This window comes from Hydra vulgaris, chromosome 13 (genome assembly GCF_038396675.1).
Source record: "Hydra vulgaris chromosome 13, alternate assembly HydraT2T_AEP".
Taxonomy (NCBI): domain Eukaryota; kingdom Metazoa; phylum Cnidaria; class Hydrozoa; order Anthoathecata; family Hydridae; genus Hydra; species Hydra vulgaris.
In genome coordinates this window covers 15242501-15262054 of record NC_088932.1, presented here as the reverse complement: position 1 = coordinate 15262054, position 19554 = coordinate 15242501, and the positions used below count along the sequence as shown (strand labels likewise).

The 19554-nt window shown below is 26.8% G+C and overlaps 1 protein-coding gene across 1 annotated transcript in view; it reads left to right on the top strand.

Moving 5' to 3' along the window:
* Positions 1–19554, top strand: part of LOC101237809 (arf-GAP with coiled-coil, ANK repeat and PH domain-containing protein 2) — a 102560-nt gene that overhangs the window by 3621 nt on the left and 79385 nt on the right. Inside the window, exons 2-4 of the mRNA XM_065816311.1 lie at positions 12686–12743; positions 12824–12882; positions 17090–17204. Coding sequence (XP_065672383.1) covers positions 12686–12743; positions 12824–12882; positions 17090–17204 — 232 coding nt within the window. The remainder of the gene's footprint in view (positions 1–12685; positions 12744–12823; positions 12883–17089; positions 17205–19554) is intronic.

Genomic DNA, 19554 nt, shown 5'->3' with positions numbered 1-19554 from the left:
CCAATAACTTGAAGTTTTTTTTTTAATGTTTAATGTTTTTAATGTGGTTTGTGCTAATTTCAATGTTCTGATTTTCTAGACTTTTAATTTATTTCTGAGTTGTATCTTATTAGTAAATATCAAAAAAATACGAAGTCAACTGTGCTGAACCCTGAATAAAATACAATATTAAGTATTAAGCTTTAATCAAATTTTTGAAGTCAATAACTAAGTAAGTAAAAATGCAATTATAGATACGTTATTAATACATACGGTTCACTAAAGTGTCAAGCATTAAACAACAGGAATTGACATCACAATTTAATTTAATGTTGTAAATGTAACACTTACCATATATAGAAACAAAAAAAAGTCTTGTCACTCTTAAATTGCTAATTTTGTATATTGAACAATCAAAATTCAAATAATTAGATTTGTCAATTATTTTTTAGTTTTTTCTCGTTGCTATTATAGAAAAAATATGACATAAAAATTTAATACCAAAGTTTTGAAAAAATAAATCTTGAGTTATGTAATAAAAAAACAAATAAGACTTTAAAATTTTTTTTTAATATATAACTTTAAATTACGAACAAAACATATTTTTGTTACTAAAGTTTTTATTTTTTGGAAAGACAAGAACTTTTGAATGACCATATCCCATGAATCACACAAGATTTTAAGCTGAAGTTTTAAAGATTTGTTTCTCTTTTAAATATAAACCCATTCTCATTAATATATCACAGTTTTAAAATCTCAGGTGGACCTTGGTTCATTTTGAATGGAATGGCTCTTATATCTTTCATTTTTTAGCTTATATTTTTATATCATTTATTATTATTTCTTATATTCTTTTATTTTTATTTCTTTAATTTTTTATTTTTTGCATTTTGAAGTTCAAAATCTTTGAATTTCAATCACGCTTTCCAATTACTTATATATATATATATATATATATATATATATATATATATATATATATATATATATATCAGACCTTGTTTTAAACCGTTACGCCTAGAGCGATTTACGTACGCCTTAAGCGATTTTTACGTTCGCGTAGAGCGATTTTGGTTAAGCTACTTTTTATCATTTTTTAACTTTTCAATTATCGGTAAGATAAAAGTAGCAATTAATGTTTAAAAAAACCACATTAACTTTTGAATGACGATATGTGAAAATATTTGTTACCAAAAGTTTGAAAGTAGTTACGATAAAAATAATTGTTGTAACTTTTTATTGCGATGATATTTCTTATCTTTTTATAACGATTATATTCAACGTAATTTTACGCTAACCTTTTATCAAAATATTTTACAAAATGAAAAAAATTCGCCCATCCTTAACTAAATATTTTTTGCAGATGATTTTAATAAAAAATATAGTAAAAAAACTCAATACAAATCTATATTACAAAAAACATTTATATTCTGTAATCTCTGAAAACAAAAATATGAAGACATTTTTTCAAGATATTAAAAAAATGTGCCAGTATATGAATAATTTATTTTTAATTTACATAAAATTAATTCTTCATTAATTATTACTCTTTGCTTTTTTTATTAGTTAAAAGTATATGGATACCTTTAACTTTAACATATACAGGGGGAGGGGGCCGGTACATAAGAAAAGAAAGTTACCTGTTACTCAAAATTTTTGAAAGAAGACAATTTGTTTAACTGCGTGCGATTCAATAAACTTTTTTTTTTTCATAAATTAAGTTATATTATAAAGTTAAAGACATCACGAGTAGACTATAACATCCGCTGATGACACAAATAATACGTTAAATATATTTATACAACGGAGGTTTCATTATGCATGCGCACGTTGCCGACTCCGTTAATTTAAAACTAAGGCATGTTTTAGTTTAATGTCTTTATTATTTACTAATGACTATGTATTTTTCTATATAAAATAAGACAAACTAGAATATCAAAACCAATATTTTTATTCTCTCCAAATTGTTTGAAGTTCAATAATGGATTGTATTTTGAAGAACCAAAAAATTACTTTGAAAACTTTTAAGTCTTGGGACTTTGCCGATGTTTTTCAAATTGAAACACTCACAGAAAAAGGGAAGATTTATGTCATTAAAATCATATGTAGTTTATGTAAGCTTCATCAACAGAAAATCTTATCCAAAACCAATAATGCCGTGAGGGCAGCTGCTCTACGGTTTATAAATGGCACGAATTATGTTAAAAAAGATAGTATTTGTAGACATTTGTCAGGAGCAACTCATCAACATGCAATTCAATTAGAAAATGAAGGCAAAAATGAAGATGGAGTAGCCAACAGTGTAAGGGTTTATAAATTAGTTAAATTTTTTTGTTTCATTGTCAATCGATTCCATTTTAGTTAAAAGCAAAAAAAAATATTATATTTTTGGTTTATTAGATTAAATATTTATCCAAGTAAAGTTGTTAGACTTGAAATAATTTTTAAATCTTGTAAATCGTGGCGTAAAAATATTAGGGTTCTATCTCACTTTTTTAATGTTGAAAGAATTTAAAAAATTTGTTATACCCTTATAAATTTTTTAAATCAAAAGTAAAAATTTGTTAACTTCGTAAAATTAAATAATCAAAACATAAAATTTGTTTAATTGATTGCTTAGAACACACATTTTTTATTATTTATTAAGTAATATAAATTGGTTTAAGACAAAATAGCATATCGGTAGATGAGAATTATAAGGTTCTATCTCCCAATGTGCATAGTGAAAAAGTTCAATTTTTTGTATTTATTTATAATAGTTTTGCGTTTAAAATTATATAATTTTAGTATATTAATCTTATTGTTATTTATATAATATTTAAATTGTATGTTATTCTTTTTTCATTGTTAATTTCAACCTTGTTTAATAAAGTTGGAACCAAAGGCTGTCGACTTGCGTAAAAAAATGTTAATTTGTTTGCAGAGGATTATGGGATGCCCGGGTAGAATAACATTTAAAAAACAAATTAAAAACGAATATATATATATATATATATATATATATAAAGTTATATAAAGCAACAAATGCTATTAGTAATGAAATATTTCTAATTATTTTATTGGTTTTTTAATCAAATTTTGGACTCGATTTGTTAAATTACATTTTTGACTTAAAATATGAACCCACTTAAATCTGGTTGTTATAAAAAAATATAAAACAACTCTGAAAACTAGAAAAATCAGAAATATATATATATATATATATATATATATATATATATATATATATATATTTATATAATTGTTGTTATTATACAATTGAAATTATTTGTGTAGCTAACGTTCCATCTTTTTATAGTTTTTTTTATTGCGTGGAGAAAGATCTCGGTTATACAGTTTAATAAAATAAAATATTCGTGATATGACGAATATATGAACTATTTTTTTTTGTAGGTATAAAGCATGTTCGAAGTGATATTTGAATAAAAACTCAAAAGAACATATTTCCATTATTTTGGAAGATAATCTAAAAGCCAGGTTTTCCATATCAAGCCACTTTTCAATATATTCTATGAAAACTACTTCCATATTAGAAATCAAAGAAACTAACAATGAATTTGGATAACAATTTTGGATGTTTGTTTGTTTATTGGTCTCCTTACCATTCTTACTAACTATTGTAAAATCAATTGATTCAGTGCAAAGTACTACCTTACAATGTTGACACAGAGAGATTCTTTTTATTAACAAGTTAGAGAAATATGTATGTGATTGTTCAATAGATTGTTTTATAAGGATAGCAACAGGAAATCTGTTTAAAAGAACATTGTTTTTTGTATTATTATCAAAAAATAGACAATCTTTTTTAGTTAGTATTTTTTGTGAATTTTTAAATAAGGAATTTAGATCCAATGCCACACTAAAATCTGTTTCTGCCAGACAGTTGCTATTAGACTTACTAGTTTCTACTGACAACAGCAAAAGGACATTCTGGTAAGCTGCTCGAAATTGTCTTACAGTCGGTCTGTCATTCCACCCTCCTTACTCCGTATAGTTCCAAAAAAACTTTCTAAGCAATCTTGGTTGAAGCGAGATGTGCAAACAAAAGGAAATCCTTCCAAGAGAAGCTCCTGGCACAGTTCTAGTATACTGTTAATTGTAACATTTAACCCCCAATGACTAGCTATCTTGGATTAGGATTGTACATCACAAAACTTCCATTTCTTAATCCAAGTTTGGAGTTCTTTTAACAATGTAATGTTATTTCCATTAGTTGTTATAGCACAACGAGCAGGTTTATCACCCTGAAGCTTTCTTGAATTTAACAGATCAAAAAGAATATCCATTTTTTCAACAAATTGGGCAGTCACTCTTACAGTTGACGGTAATATATTTGCAGTGACACACAAAGACAATGCGGTGGCAACCTGATGACTTAATACTTGTGTTGCTAGATTAACTCTCATTTTTAGAAATGCTCCAGGATCGAGATGTTTGTCAGTCAATTTTGGTGCAAGACGGATAGGATTGCATTTGTCTAGCTCATACAACATTCTAATGTGATTCCATGAAACTATATTACCATCAATATTAATGTTATGTCGCATAAGATTATTGCGAACACTTTTAATTAGATGAGGGGGATCAAAGATAATATGAATTCTATTTTTTAAAGACAGGTGTTGAATATAAGATTTTATTTTTGAAAAACCAAGAATTTTAAGTGCTGCAATATTAGTTGATCTTTGATCACACACAATACACCGAACTAACAATCCACAGTCCTGAACTTTTGATATAGCTTCTTGAATAAACTTAATAAGATTAACTGTTGAAACAGTTGAGTTACTGAAAAAATATGCAATTGGTTGTTTCCATTTAGTGGCAATACCTCTGATAATAAAAACTAGAGCTTGATTCAGTGGTTTCTTGTTTTTTATTCCAAAAACAACATCTACACTTTTATCATAATCTAAGTGTTGTTTAAGTGCCATCTCATCCAATACTAAACTGCAATTACGATCTTGTTGATTCATGTTATTAACATGAAGTTTTAGTAAAGTAAACAACTTTTGTGGGAATCCAGTTGGCATATCGCCATAAGCTCTTGTTAGAAACAATTTCAATGTGTTGCGACTTGGTAAAGAAAATATATTACTTAACATTTTATAAGTTTGTGGACTATGAAAAATAACTCGTAGTCCAAGTAATTTATCCGATATTGTCCAATATCCTTTTTTATGGCGGTAACTCATTTTTATTTGACTTGTAAAAAATTTTTGTTGATCATCTGAAAGAAAGTTTTTAGATAAATCTAAAATATGATTAATTGAGTTATTGCAACTTTTATGCTTTTTTTTCTCTAATAGTTTTATTTTTTTTCGTAGCCTGCATATTGTAACACGAGATGTACGCAATGAATTTAAGACTTTTCTGTACTTTTTTATATTTACAGTTTCTATATTGGCTTGAGTGTTTTCAACTTTACTATCATTATTTTCATTTTGTATTTTTTTAACTTTTAAAGGCAAATGATTTCTTTTGGTAGGTGGTTTTCTTTTTTCTCCTACAGATGGTGGTGGATTGGGAACATTAAAAAATGTAGGGATTGCATTATAAAGCAGACGTTTTCCTCCATTGTTTGTAAAATAGTACATTGAACTTTCAAAATGGTTACTACACAAACGATATTCTTTTTCAAAACTTCAACAAACTTTCTATTTAGATCTCCTCTTCTACAATTTATAACCCATTTCTTGCACCTTTAAAAATAAGAATAACATATACTTTTTGTTGCATACTAATTGAATTACAATTACATTACATAAATTAATCAGTAAAATAACTCGATAAAATGAAAACAAAAACTTATTCTAAAAGAAAACAAATACACATAACTTATGTGTATTTGTTCAAACTTATGTCATAAGTTTGAAAAGTTGCACAATAGCCTACTTTAATTTTGTGTTACAAAAATAATGTGTTAAATTAAAAAATATATATATATATATATATATATATATATATTAAGTACTAAATTATATAAATTAAGTACTTAAATCATAATGCTTAGTAAAGTTAAGTATTTACCTTTCTTTGTCTCTTGGAAAACGAAAAAAGGACACATTTTTATCGGCTACTCCACTGGTATTTGTGCAGTTAACTGCTGCACAATATAAAGGCATTTCTTTATACTAAAAACTATAACTTATTGAAGAAAAAAACGCAATATAATATACAGAAAACAATTTACAGTTTCATCCAAATTTGTTATGAGAGTTAATTTTTATACTACCTACACATCCCATAATGCCTTGCGCAAACGATTACACTTTAAACTATGTAAATATAGAAGAGTTGACAGTGCTTGGTTGGAACTATCAACTAATTTGTAAACAAGCAAGTTTAAAAATAATACAATTAATAATGTAAAATTAATTATAAAACATAAATAACATTAAAAAATATACATATTTGATCAATATAAACAACGGATAATTGAATAACTTAAAATCGCAAGTTAAATTGAAGGGCTTAGTGCTAAAAGTACTCAAGTCACAAAATTAATGTTTTGAGAAAATTTAGTTTGATCAGAGATATAACACTTCAAAACAAGGATTTAAATGGCTGATCAAAGTAGATTTTCTCAAAACATTTACTTTGTGACTTAAGTACTTTTAGCACTAAACCCTTCAACTCTCTCAAGGGATCGTCCATAAATTACGCAACGCTAAATTTATTTGAAAAACAGTAGTAGGAGTTCTTAAGTTCTTTAACTCGGCGATTTTCACTAAACTTAATACGCTATTTTCATTTTTTTTTAACTTTAGGCGCTGCAAGTGAAAACTTTTGACTATTTTGTCTTGTTTATTAGTGAAATTTAGCATTGCGTAATTTATGGTCGATTCCCAACGTCAAAAAATAGAGATTGAACCCTATTATTCATAAGTCACGAAGTGTAAAACATAACAACATTTTATAGTTGACAAAAGTCACATGACACGAGGATCACTTCAACGCAGAAATGCATGTTCTGGATAATGCACTAATTTTGTGAATTAATAAATAACTTACTTTATAATAAGTTTTTGAAATAACAATTTTTTAAACTAAAAATGTTTGAATAATATTATCTTATAAGTTCTCATCTCATAGGTTCGATCACTTTATAAAATATATTTTGTTATTGTTAAAAAAAAATTATTTTCACAAAACTATTAATTACATGATATAATGGGTGACAGGAATAATGTCGCAAAGTTTTGATAGTTGCAAAATTTGATTGTCGCAAATTTGATTGTTGAAAATGTGAAAAAGGGATAGTGTCGCAAATTGTCGCATGATTGGTTGTCGAATAACAGAATAAGGAATAACGTCGCAAATGAATTTAATGAATAGTGTTGAAAATATAAGAAGGAATAATGTTGCGAAGGAGTTTAATGAATAGTGTCGAAAACAAAAAAAAAAAACGGAATAGTGTCGCAAATGAATCTATGGGTCCGTTTTTACTATTTGCGACATTATTCCTTTTATTATTTGCGACACTATTCCTTTTTTTTTTTTGCTATGTTAGGCCTTTTTAATATATTCGAAACTATTCCGAAATTCATTTTTCGTAATTGTTCCCGTCACCCGTTATAATTAAAAACGTTATTAATAAACAAATATCAGCCATAATAAACATTGTTTTCAAAAAAATAAATTATTTGTTAATAATCAATACAATAAAAATGTTGTCTTTTTATTATTATTAATAAAAAGGAAACATTATCATTCTTTTTTTTTCTTTCGTTGCTTAGTAACGCGTTATTAAGTGATGAAAGATTGATTCGTAGCCTTTGTTTATTACAGTAATTTTGTCGCAAAAATTTATTTTCCGTTGTGGTGGCGCTGTTTTTCTTTTCTATTTCTATAACAATTTCAAATAATATTTAACAATGTTTTTTTAAAAACACATCTATTCAACACTTCCCGTTTTGCCATATTTCTTATTAATGGTGAAAAATGGTTTTTAGTGAAAATCAAAACAGCGTTTTGTCTGCGATGAAAACGATTATTGTCCTGAAACTTTTTAGGTCTCGCGATAATCGCCTTTACAAGCAGAATAAATAAAATAAACAAATGCTACTATTTGTTTAGGTTGTTGTCAAAAATTTGTCAACAAGTTCATGTTTAAACCCTTCTGCACTGAAAGAAATACACATGCAAAATTCCTACCGTAACCTTATAAAAATTGCCTATGAAATGGCGTGCCACCCAACAATGCCTCACGCACATTTTTCTGTTTTGGTAAGTCCTAAATTAGTTGCAATTTGCGTTGAAATACTTGGTTTTAAGTTTTACTTGTTTTATGTTGTTACTTGTAATTCATTACTTTTCTACTATGATTTTTTTATATATATATACGAAAGTTGTTCCCTCAATGGTACCGTTCTTTTAACATTCTCTCAAAGTCGCGGTAGTGAAGTTTGATTGGTTGATTTAAAATATAATATATAATATATATAAAATAACAATTTATTTGACAACAAAATTTAAAAAAATTAAAGATACTATACCATTGCGCGAGCAACAGACTTTTTATATATTGGAATGTATTTGACTTTACTATTTTAGGTGAGGTGTGCAAAAATAACTGGCGCAAGCCTTATTAAACGCAACGAGAATGGGCACACATGCAGAGAAATGATTAAATGTTGTGCTGACTCTGTGCGGGAAAAATGCTTTGAAAACCTCCAAAGGTGGAATTTTTTTTCCATTCTTAGTGATGGAAGTCAACCAAGAAAAACTGGAAAAGAAAAGGAACTAGTTTTAGTTCGAACTGATAACAATGGCGTACCAATTTACATGGTAACAGAGTTGTTGGATATGTCACTTTTTGGTGGTAGCAACTCCAACTCCGTGACCATTGGTATAAACAGTATTTTTGAATCGGATAAATCATTATTTAAATTAAGTACCGATGATTATACCAACAAAGTTGTATGTGCAACAGCAGATGGGGTAAGTGTAAACTTCAGTATATATAAAGGTATACTTTCCCAGTTGCAGCAAAGCTGTCCCTTGTTGATTCAAATCCATTGTATTTATCATAGGATTGAATTGGCTGTAAAAGATGCCTTTAAAGAAATTTCTGATTATATAAAGATTGACGACTTTTATATTGCCAATTATAATCTATTAAGATAAATTCAGATAAATTAAAAGCAAAAGTTAAAGCAGCTTTAAAATGCCAGCAGATTTGACGCATTATAACTTACCAAAAATTTCAAGGTTTGTTGAACAAGGTTTGTTGGACACAGGAGGAGAGGAGTTTTGAATCTGTTAGAATGGCCATGCTTTTATTATGGCCTATCAAAATTATGTAAGCGAACAGACCAATACCAAAGCTGTAGCAAAAGTGAAAGGCCTATTAAAATCATGTGCCATTCTTTCCTCTACAAAGTTGGTTTGTATCTAGACAGCTTGGAAATAGTTATTCCTGCGTCTAAAATATTCGAAACTAATGAGTTATTGGCTCATGAAATTCCTACTACTATAACTCGAACCCTATTGGAGATAGAAGACAAAATTAAATGTATTGGGCAAGATGACGAATTTATTGACAGCTTTATAAATCGCTACTTTGTCACCGATAAAACTGATGTCGAAGGTTCGTTTGCTAAGGCTGGTGGTAAACGAAAGCAGGTCAAAAATCGTACGTTTGTCAGCATAATATTAGAAATGAATAGTTTTGATCATGACAAATCAATTAACGAAATTCGTCGAATTAAAGAAACAATTTTTTCAAAACTATATTCGATATTATCATGCAGGTTTCAGGACTATTCAAGAGAATTTATATTGTATAGAAGCATGAAAGTTATTGACCCAATATATTGGATAATTGAAGACCCAGAATCAGGAGTGCAGGAAATCAACCATATTTGCAACCATTTTGAAGCGCCTTTAAAAAACGCGGGTTTTCAAAAAGATGTTGCATTAAGTGAATGGAAAAAACTAAAACAGCTTGTTAAAACTGAGTTTGATTGTCATCCAGTGCGCAGTTTGTGGAAAATTATTTTAAAAAAATACTTTATGGAATATCAAAACCTATGTTGCCTTATGTCATTAATTATGTGTATATCGGGGTCTAATTCAGAAGTTGAAAGAACATTTAGTACTGTCACCAATATCTTATCGGATAAACGCCTCTCTTTGAGTCATTTCGATAGGAGAACAAAAACATCACAGCAATAAACGGCTTAGATAAACTAAATAAAAGTTCGCATTATTTAAATAAAAAGAAAAATAGATTCAGATTATATAATAAGGTGATCAACGACTTTTTTATATATTTATTTTATTTAAGTGTGTAATATAAAAATCTTTTGTTTGGTTTTCGTGCTCTATAAAAAGATATTCTTATGTTTAGCTTCCTATAAAATTTATAGAAAATTTTTAGGAAAGTCATATGATTGATAATAAACTATAGTTTAAAAAACAAATAAAACAATAACAAATAACATTGATTCAAAAAAGTGATTCTACAATGACGTCATTTACTAAAACTCTTTGGAATTAAATGCGCATGAATACATTATAAAGTCTGTAGATTGCGGCGTATTTTTTAAAGACTCCCAGAGAATTGCTACTTTGGAGACGGCGAGCTTCGAGTAAAACAACAGAGTTTGTTTTTGTTGGTATACATTTATTATTTTGTTTTACTTAAAAAAATTCTGCCCAAACATTTTTTTTTATCATTCTCTCTAAAATAAACACAACTTGTTTTGGCACTTTGGGATCCCTTTAATATCGCAATGTTTATTTAGGGATTTAAAGTTAAATAACTTTAAAAATATTTAATCTTTTCATATCGCGATTGATTTTTCACTACCTTCCAGACTAGCCGGAGCTCTGAAATTTTTGGTATTTTTCTAGTGCCAATGATCATGCATTATAAAATTTTTTCCAGGGCCCAAGACACAGGGGGGGGGGGAGTGGGGTATGTGTCTAATTTTTTTTGTAGCAGAATTTTGCGATTTTTCATTACTTTCCAGACAAACTGGAGCCCTGAAACTTTCAGCATTTGTGTAGTCCTGATAAATGCATGTTAAAATTCATGAGAAATCCATGTTAAAATTCAGAGAATCCATGGGGCTGGGGCACCATGGGGCATGCCCCACTTACTTTCTCAAAAATTTTTTTTTTTTTTTTTTGCATTTTTAACAAAAAATAACTTTGAAAATATTATCTACAAAAATTTGGTTTATACTTGTTCTGTTTTATTTAATTACAAAATAAAATACATAAAATAAGGTATCAAGATTGTGTTTTATTGATGTTACGACCGGATGTTTTTTTTTTCAAATTTTGTTAGATTTTAGTTAATTAAATTGTTGTCAACATTTTAGCATTGAAAAATATCATCTTTTTTCAATTCAAAAAGTTTTAAATTTCTGTATTACATATTTCTGTTAAAATCATTATTTTAGGTTGATAATTGTTTTTAAACCATATACATGAAAACCAAAATTCTTCTAAAAGTATTAAGATTTTAAGTAAGATTGTTGAATGTAGAATGATCAAAAACTGAATGGAACAAGTATAAACCAAAAAAAATTTTGAAGAAAATATCTTCAAAGTTATCTTTACTTTATTAAAAATTTTTTTTTGAAAAAAATAAGTGGGGCATGGCTCTTAGTGCCCCAGCTCACAGACTGATTGTCTGCCATAGAAACAATTTTAACATGTGTTCATCAGTACTACACAAATGCTGAAAGTTTAAGAGCTCCAGTTTGTCTGAAAAATAGTGAAAAATCCATTGTGAGATTCCACTGCAAAAATGTGGGGACCATGCCTTGTTATCCATTTGTGGAAATTCATATACTTGCAGATCAAAATCCTTATACTTTTTGAAAGATCAATGAGTATAGAATGATGTGTAATATATTTTTTTTGATACCATCAATGCCAAATGGGTTTCTTGAACATTAAAAACATGAGTGTGAAAAATTGCCTAAATTTATTTAAATTGATATTTACAGGTATTTAATAATTTTTTACATTTCTGATCATTTTATTGGATTCGCTACCCCTGAAAATAACAAAGTACATTTTTAAATTGAAAAGATCAAATATTTTAAAATTTATGTGATTTAAAACCCCCTAAAAAATGTTGTGATTCTGAGGGGACAAGAGGGGTCTTGCCAATATCTGATAAAAGTAAAATGGTCATATTTCAGGATCTTCTTGGAGCTAGATGTTAAAATTCTCAAGGAATTCTTATTTTACTAAGTACTCTTAACTGTATAAAAATCAGCAAAATCTGAGATATATTAAGATTATGATGGTAGATTTCTTGTGAGTCTTTTAGAAGTATGCAACAGTGGAACAATTTCGACAGTAAGAAATCTACTAATATATCAATTTCTACTGTTATTAATGTAACTACAATAGGCCTTGAGATCATTATGAGATTATTTTAATTTTATGAAAAACTATTTTAATATTTTCTTAAGAAATTTGATTGAGAACCCCGCTACTGTTAGAAAATAAACAAACAAATTGTTATAGCAGGAACACCAGAATATTTGATTATTTATATTGATAAATAATTGAACAATTTTCTAATGCTTGTTCATTAATCTTAAAGTATATTGAATGTTGGAAGTTCAATAAATAATACTTATCAATGCCTATAAATTTTTATTTAACAATATTTCCAAAATTTAATGAAGATAGTTTTCCTTAACCCCATGAATCCTAATTTTGAATTTTTGTTTAGAACTGCACTAGAGGAGCATGAACTATCCATAAGTGAATTAGAATCGCATCTAGAAAAGGTTTTTTCTTACATAAAACTTACATTAAATGAATTTTTTTGTTTTATTTGTTCTAGTAAATGTGTTTAGTTCTTTTTTAGTTAGTCAAGATTTCTGTTCAGATGGTTGAAGCAGGAAAGAGCTATTCTAATACAATGAGGTAATTATAAATTATTATTTTTTGCCTCATTTATTATTAGTTTTATCACTATTTACTTATCATTTTTTTTTATGAATGACATGATGTTACAATTACACAAGTAAGAGCATGAAAACATAATTTAATACATCACATTTTAAACATGTTCTTGAAGCTTTAAGGTCATTAATCAGAATGATGAAATTATTTTATATGGTTTTTCAAATATTTTCGAAATTTTAAAATTAGATTTAAATTTCAAGTTAACGGAGCAGTACAAAATAAGTTTGATTTAGAATACACTAAAGTTTAAAGTAATATTTACAAGTAAATAAAATATACAGAAAGTTGAGGGTTAACTAAAAATAAGATGGTAGTTACAAAACTAAGTTTTAATTATTAGAAAACTTTTCTTATTTCCATACTTGCTCATTATTTCCTTACTCACCATATTCTTATTCTTCAAATCTCTGATTCTTCTCTGTATTGAATAATTTTATCATTGGGGTGTTTTTTATAACGATGCCCTTTCTCTTTTAGATAAGGTCCAAAAACCTATTGTTAATGAAGTCAGACCTGCTCTAGCTGTCAAGCTTCAGCCTCTTTTCCATTATTGTAAAGTTGCACCTCTTTCTCTATTCTATAATATATTATATTAGTGATTGTTCAAATGAGCTATCATCGCTTGTTCCGTCAACCAAAACTTCATCTTGTGTGACATTTTTCACTGTATCTGTTCCTTCATGTTCTAAAAGCTTTTATTCATCTTGTTTTTTTTCTTGCCAATTTGTTGGAATTCTCTTTTACAATAGTCTTTTTTTTTGGTAACACCCAACATAAATAGTGGTTGCTTGTAGGTTTTTTTGGTAACACCAAACTTAAATAACAGTTGCTTGTAGGTTTTTTTGGTAACACCTAGTTTAAATAGCGGTTGCTTGTAGCCTTATTGGGAGTAAATTAGTTAACAAAAACATATTTGTGTTTTATTTAAAGTATCAGAGAAGGGTAATATGGATAGAATTTTTATTATTTATTTTGATATAAAATAGTATTTTTGTTTATTTACCATAAAAAAATTTTTCTTAACATTCAAGGTGTTTAAAATTTCTTCACTAAGCTAAAGTATTTTTTTAAAAAAATCTTTTATATATCCATATTAACCTACATATTCCATGTGGGGTAATATGGATATATTAAAGATATTGCTTATATCAAGTAGTTTTTCTTGCTCTAGTTTTCTTCTTCTCTTCTTCTTGAAATGGGACAACAACATCTGTTAAACAACTTGTACTGTTGAAATTTTCTCTTTTTTTGCTTTGACAAGTCTATATATATTTTTTTCATTTCAAACTGCTGTAATTAGGTTCATTTAGACTATGTATGAAAATATGTATATACTCATTAATTTAACACACGATGGAACACATAAGCTTTCCAAGGTAATAACTGTTTTTCCAGCAGAAAAGTATTTTTCAGTCCATCAGACAAATTGTTTTCATCTAATATCCTCTCATATAACTATAAAAATGTTGTCAATATTTTCTAAGATAAATTGCTACCTCTTGCTTTAATAGTAGCTCTTGTGTACTTATTCTATGTATACTAATTAAATATATCCATATTACAACTCTATCCTTATTACCCTAACCTACTCTATTGAAACCACCTTACCTTTTTATTTAATATTTATTCATTTTTTATTTATTTTCTTACAGAGCAGTTTATTGCAGTGTTTGAAATTAATGGTCATTTTTTACTTTTTTTAAGTAGACTTTTTTCTGATTCTTTTTTTTAATTCTGGCTAGTTTAGTTAACCGGCTTCTATGCAGTTAAGTTGACCAGCTTTTATGCAGTTATGTTAACCAGCTTCTATGCAGTTAAGATAACCAGCTTCTATGCAGTTTAGTTAACCAGCTTCTATGCGGTTAAGTTGACCAGCTTGTAGTTCAACAACTAGACCTTGACACAAGTTATTTTAGTGCTAAAAATCCTTTTAGCAGCTTTTTAAAAATGTTCAATAAAATTAATATTTAGTAAACCTAGTAGTAATATTTTTGTTAATAATAATAAGGAAATAATATTATTAAGTAATTGTTATAATATATTTTCTAAAATGAGTTTTCACTTTGGATTAGATTAATCCTTGCTATTTTAGACAGATCTAATAGTTTTTTTGTCTCTCCATTTTTTAATGCAGTTTTATAAATATTAGAATAACTTCATGAATTCCAACACTATCATTTTTGCTTTTTGCACTTGGTTAAACAAATTATCAATGTTAAGAAACAGGCAACTAAAATATAAATATTTCTATGACTCGGAGCTTAGTGCATCAATTTCTATTTAAATTAGTCAATAAGTTAAAAACATATCGTTATTGGTATTCAGGGTCAGATTTTTCAGCTTAATCTTAATGAGACACAAGCTATACAAAATAGATATGGATGTGTGACCAAGTACAAAGATTATAGTTATCACTATACTTATATTCAGTGATCTTTAAAAATAAAAATAAAATAACAATAAAATATAATACTTGTTTTGTATTAACGGCGTACTGATTAATCGTTATCAGCTTGATCTGCCACTTTTTGCACAATTGGAATCAGCCTTTTTTTATTAATTTACCAATTTTCTAACCAATGACATTTTAAAATTTTTGTCTTGCATTATAATAATAATTTAATAAATAAACTAAACTTTATGCATTACTTAGAAAATTTTTTAAGAAATTGTTTATTTTGGCTTTGTTTACAGACAAATTTATTTATTCTTATGATGATATTTATAAGCTTTAATTTAACAGCTGAATGTACTTATACTTTTATTACCTTAATGTTGTTTTTAGAATAATTTTATTTTGTATTGTTCTTGTGTTCAAGTATAGCCTTCTTTATTTCTATATGATTTTTGTTTAAATATCTAAATTACTAATAAATTAATAAAGAATTCTAAGTAAACTGCTAATTTTAGTACCATTTTTTTATTAAAATTGAAATAAAAAGCATTCCCCTAAAATTGTATTAATCTTTTAAAAGTTTTTTTTTTCACAGTAAAAAAAACTAAAAAATTTTTCTAATATTTTTAAAAATAATGGCTCTTATTTGGGTTCAAATATTTATTTACCAGTACTGACTCCATGCAAAAGTTTACACGATTTAATGTTGTATTTTCAAAATTTTAATAATTATTTAATTCATTGGTATCGGCATAGGTATCAGCTTTTTCCCATCCATCGGTATCGGTATTGGCATCATCCATAAATGTGTGCTATAGATACATCACTATTATGTGTATTATGTATGCACAGCTCTGAAAATGTCAGGTTAATAGATTTATTCTAAATCATGGGAAAATTATTTTAGGCTCATGATCTTGAGTAGAGTGGACCATTGGTGATGGTAATGTTTATGCTTAGAAAGACTCCCTTACAATTTTTAAAGTTATAACATAAGATATTAGTTGAACATAATTACATTACATTTGATTATTCTCAAAAGTGTATTCTATATAAATTTATGCAACTTATTGTCATAATCATATCTTTAATTTATTTAAAGTTATTTTTTAAGGAAAAAACTGTTTTACTGTTGCTATAAGTCTACATTTTTCTCAAACTTGTCACTCTTCACACATTTGCCACACATTTTATTTGGCTTCTGACCAATAAAAGCATTGGAGGAAAAAGAAAATTGAGAATAAATAAAAAAATAAAATAGCTTATGGTTAAATTCTTATTTAAGTGATAATTTATCAGGTTATTGCAAAATTTGTAAAGATTCAAGTATTTTGAATCCAACTGAACATAAATTTTATATTATTATTTTTTTCACTTTTTTAATTAAATATGAAGCAAGTGGGTAAAATTAATTATGCCTGAGTTATTTATAGTATAATTTTTATACAAATACTAATCAAGAACTAAGATTATTTTATAAATAATTTATAAAATAATAAGTTAGGAGAGAGCAGGATGGTGGTACAAATAATGTTTCCTCAACAAAGAAACTCTCCTTGATTAGCTCTGCTATTGCTAGGTTTCCTCCTCAATTAGTGAAATATAATTGGTATATAATTTTGTTTAAAAAATTACTGTTAAAAATAAGATAAGGAAAAAAAAAAAAATTTCTGTTTATAAATCTAAATTATTAAGAGATGTACTCAATTTAGTACCCCAGTTAAAGAAAATTTGATCTGAAAAGATAATAATTCATATATTTCTCTTTAGGTTGCTGATGTATAGTTTAGAAAATCTCACCAGCTTTTTCTCAGCAGATGAGTTTGTGTCAAAATATCTCAAAAAAATGAATGGCATTCTTGGTGATCTTCAAAACTATTTCTCTGTAAGTTTAGCTAGCAAGTTATTGTAGATAAAATTTGTGCTATTAATTTATACAGTTATTAAAAGATCCCATGTAAATTATGCACAAACTAGACGTTTTGTAAATTTTCTCTGTAAAAAAATTTGTGAAGTGTTTTTTGGGGTTGATCCTTTCAAAGTTACTGAGGTTAGGAGGTCTTTCACATAAACTCTAATACTACGCAGTAGTATTTCACAATTACTCGACTACTGCGTTACTACAATCGTTCTTTAGAACTTTTTATAATCTTCCTGGATTACAATCTTTCCAATAATTTCTTCTTCAAGTTAAGGAGTATTTATAAATTATGCAACACTAAGCTTTTTTAAAAAAATAGATTAGCATTGTAACTTTCATTAGTCATAATGGGGTTAATTTAATTTTTCATACAATTAATGGCACTGCATAATTAATGGCACTGCATAGGAAAACTTGTAATATTTTTTTTTTAAATTAATTTAGTGTTATATAATATATAAATGATTTGTTTATGTACTTCGTACAGGAATAATAAGCCTTAGCTTATGTAATTTGTACCAAATTAATCATATTTTCATATCCATTCTTTTACTACATCGTGTACAGGGCTGGAAGTAATGTTTTGCATATTGTTTTTGATTATTGGAATGAAAAAAAGTTTTTAAACCAATCTTTAGTTTACAGTATATAAATAGCAAAGAAGTTATATTCAATAAGCAAAAATACAGAGTTATAAAAAATATAAAGATCTCAAAAGGATTAAGTAATTATATTTTATTTGATAAGAAAATAGTATGCGAAGAACCCACTAGAAAAAAAATAAAAATAGTAATTGCAATGTATTTATTTTAACTAAAGTTTCCCATACTTTTGTAAACACATGTAAAAACCATGCTAAAACATAATTACTTTATTCAGTTGCGTACTTAATTATTAAACTTAAAAGTTGAAGAAAGTATTAGCATTGTTTCTTTTAAAGTCGTTGAAAATGCATTTTAAATTTTAGTAACATTGTTTTTTTATAATAAATAAAAAACTATCAATCGCATAATTATTTGGAAAAAAAATTACTGAAGTTATGCGTTCGTTTTTAAAAATTTTAAGTGAACCCCAATGTTTGCTTAAGTAAAAGTAGGGAAACATGACGTTCGTTTTTCTATCTTTTTTTCAACAAATGCTTGCACATTTGTTGATTTGTTGCGCCCTGATATAATGTGGTAAATGAAATCTAATATAAAAGATATAATTATTAAAATAGAATGTATAAGTATACAATATATAAATTATAAAGATACGTTAAGTAGCTAAACATTTGATTGAATAAAATACATTTGCTACAGATTTGTTCGCTACCCGTAATATAAGAAATAATAAATAATTTAAAATACCCGTAATATAAGAAATAAACCTGTAGTATAATAAACAATAAATAATTTATATAATAATAAATAATTTATATAATAATAAATAATCTAATAATTAAAAAACTTTTAAATACTGAAAACAAGTACCCTCTATTATGTAATAATGTTATCAGATGTTTACTTCTGGTTTTTAAAAATATAAACATTTTTTAGCTTAAAAACAATAAGTTCCAAGTCATTAAATCTCATGAATTTCTTTCTTATGGCAGATCATAAGTCAACAAACATGTTTAGAGCTTCTGGACACTACAGACCTGGAAAAATTATAGATATAAAACCAGACTCTTTTTGGTACTCTGCATACCTGTTAGTACCTAATTTTAATTTTGAAAAATTATAAAACCTTAACTCAAAATTTAATGTTATAAAAATTTTTAGCTTTCTGTTAAACACAAGCAATTTTGTTAGGGTACAAACGTTATAAGTGGTCGCTACTAAAACTACAAATAGATTCAGCATTATTATATAGGGAAGGAGTTATATGAAAATACTGATATACATGAATTGTACCATTATATACTGTGAACTGGGTATATCATTTTTTCATCAAGAATACTGTTGACCTCATTGCTACGATGTATATACTTTCATGAAACATTGTTGACTTCATTGAATATTGTTGACTTTATTACTTTTTAAACAGTTACATTACTTTTTAAACAGCTACATTACTTTTTAAACAGTTTGTCATACTTTTATACTTTTCAGAAAAGTATAAGATTTAATCACATGTGAACGACAGAAGCCAAAACTTCAGTTCAAATCAAAAATACCAAAAATTTGATTTACTAAATCTCCAAAATGATAACCAAATTTTTCCGAAATGGTACCTAAAGTAAAAGTTTGATTTATTAAAGCTATTTCTAAAATGGTAACTAAATTCAAGTTAAACTAAAACTGAAACAGGTTAAAACTTTAGATTGTGTTAA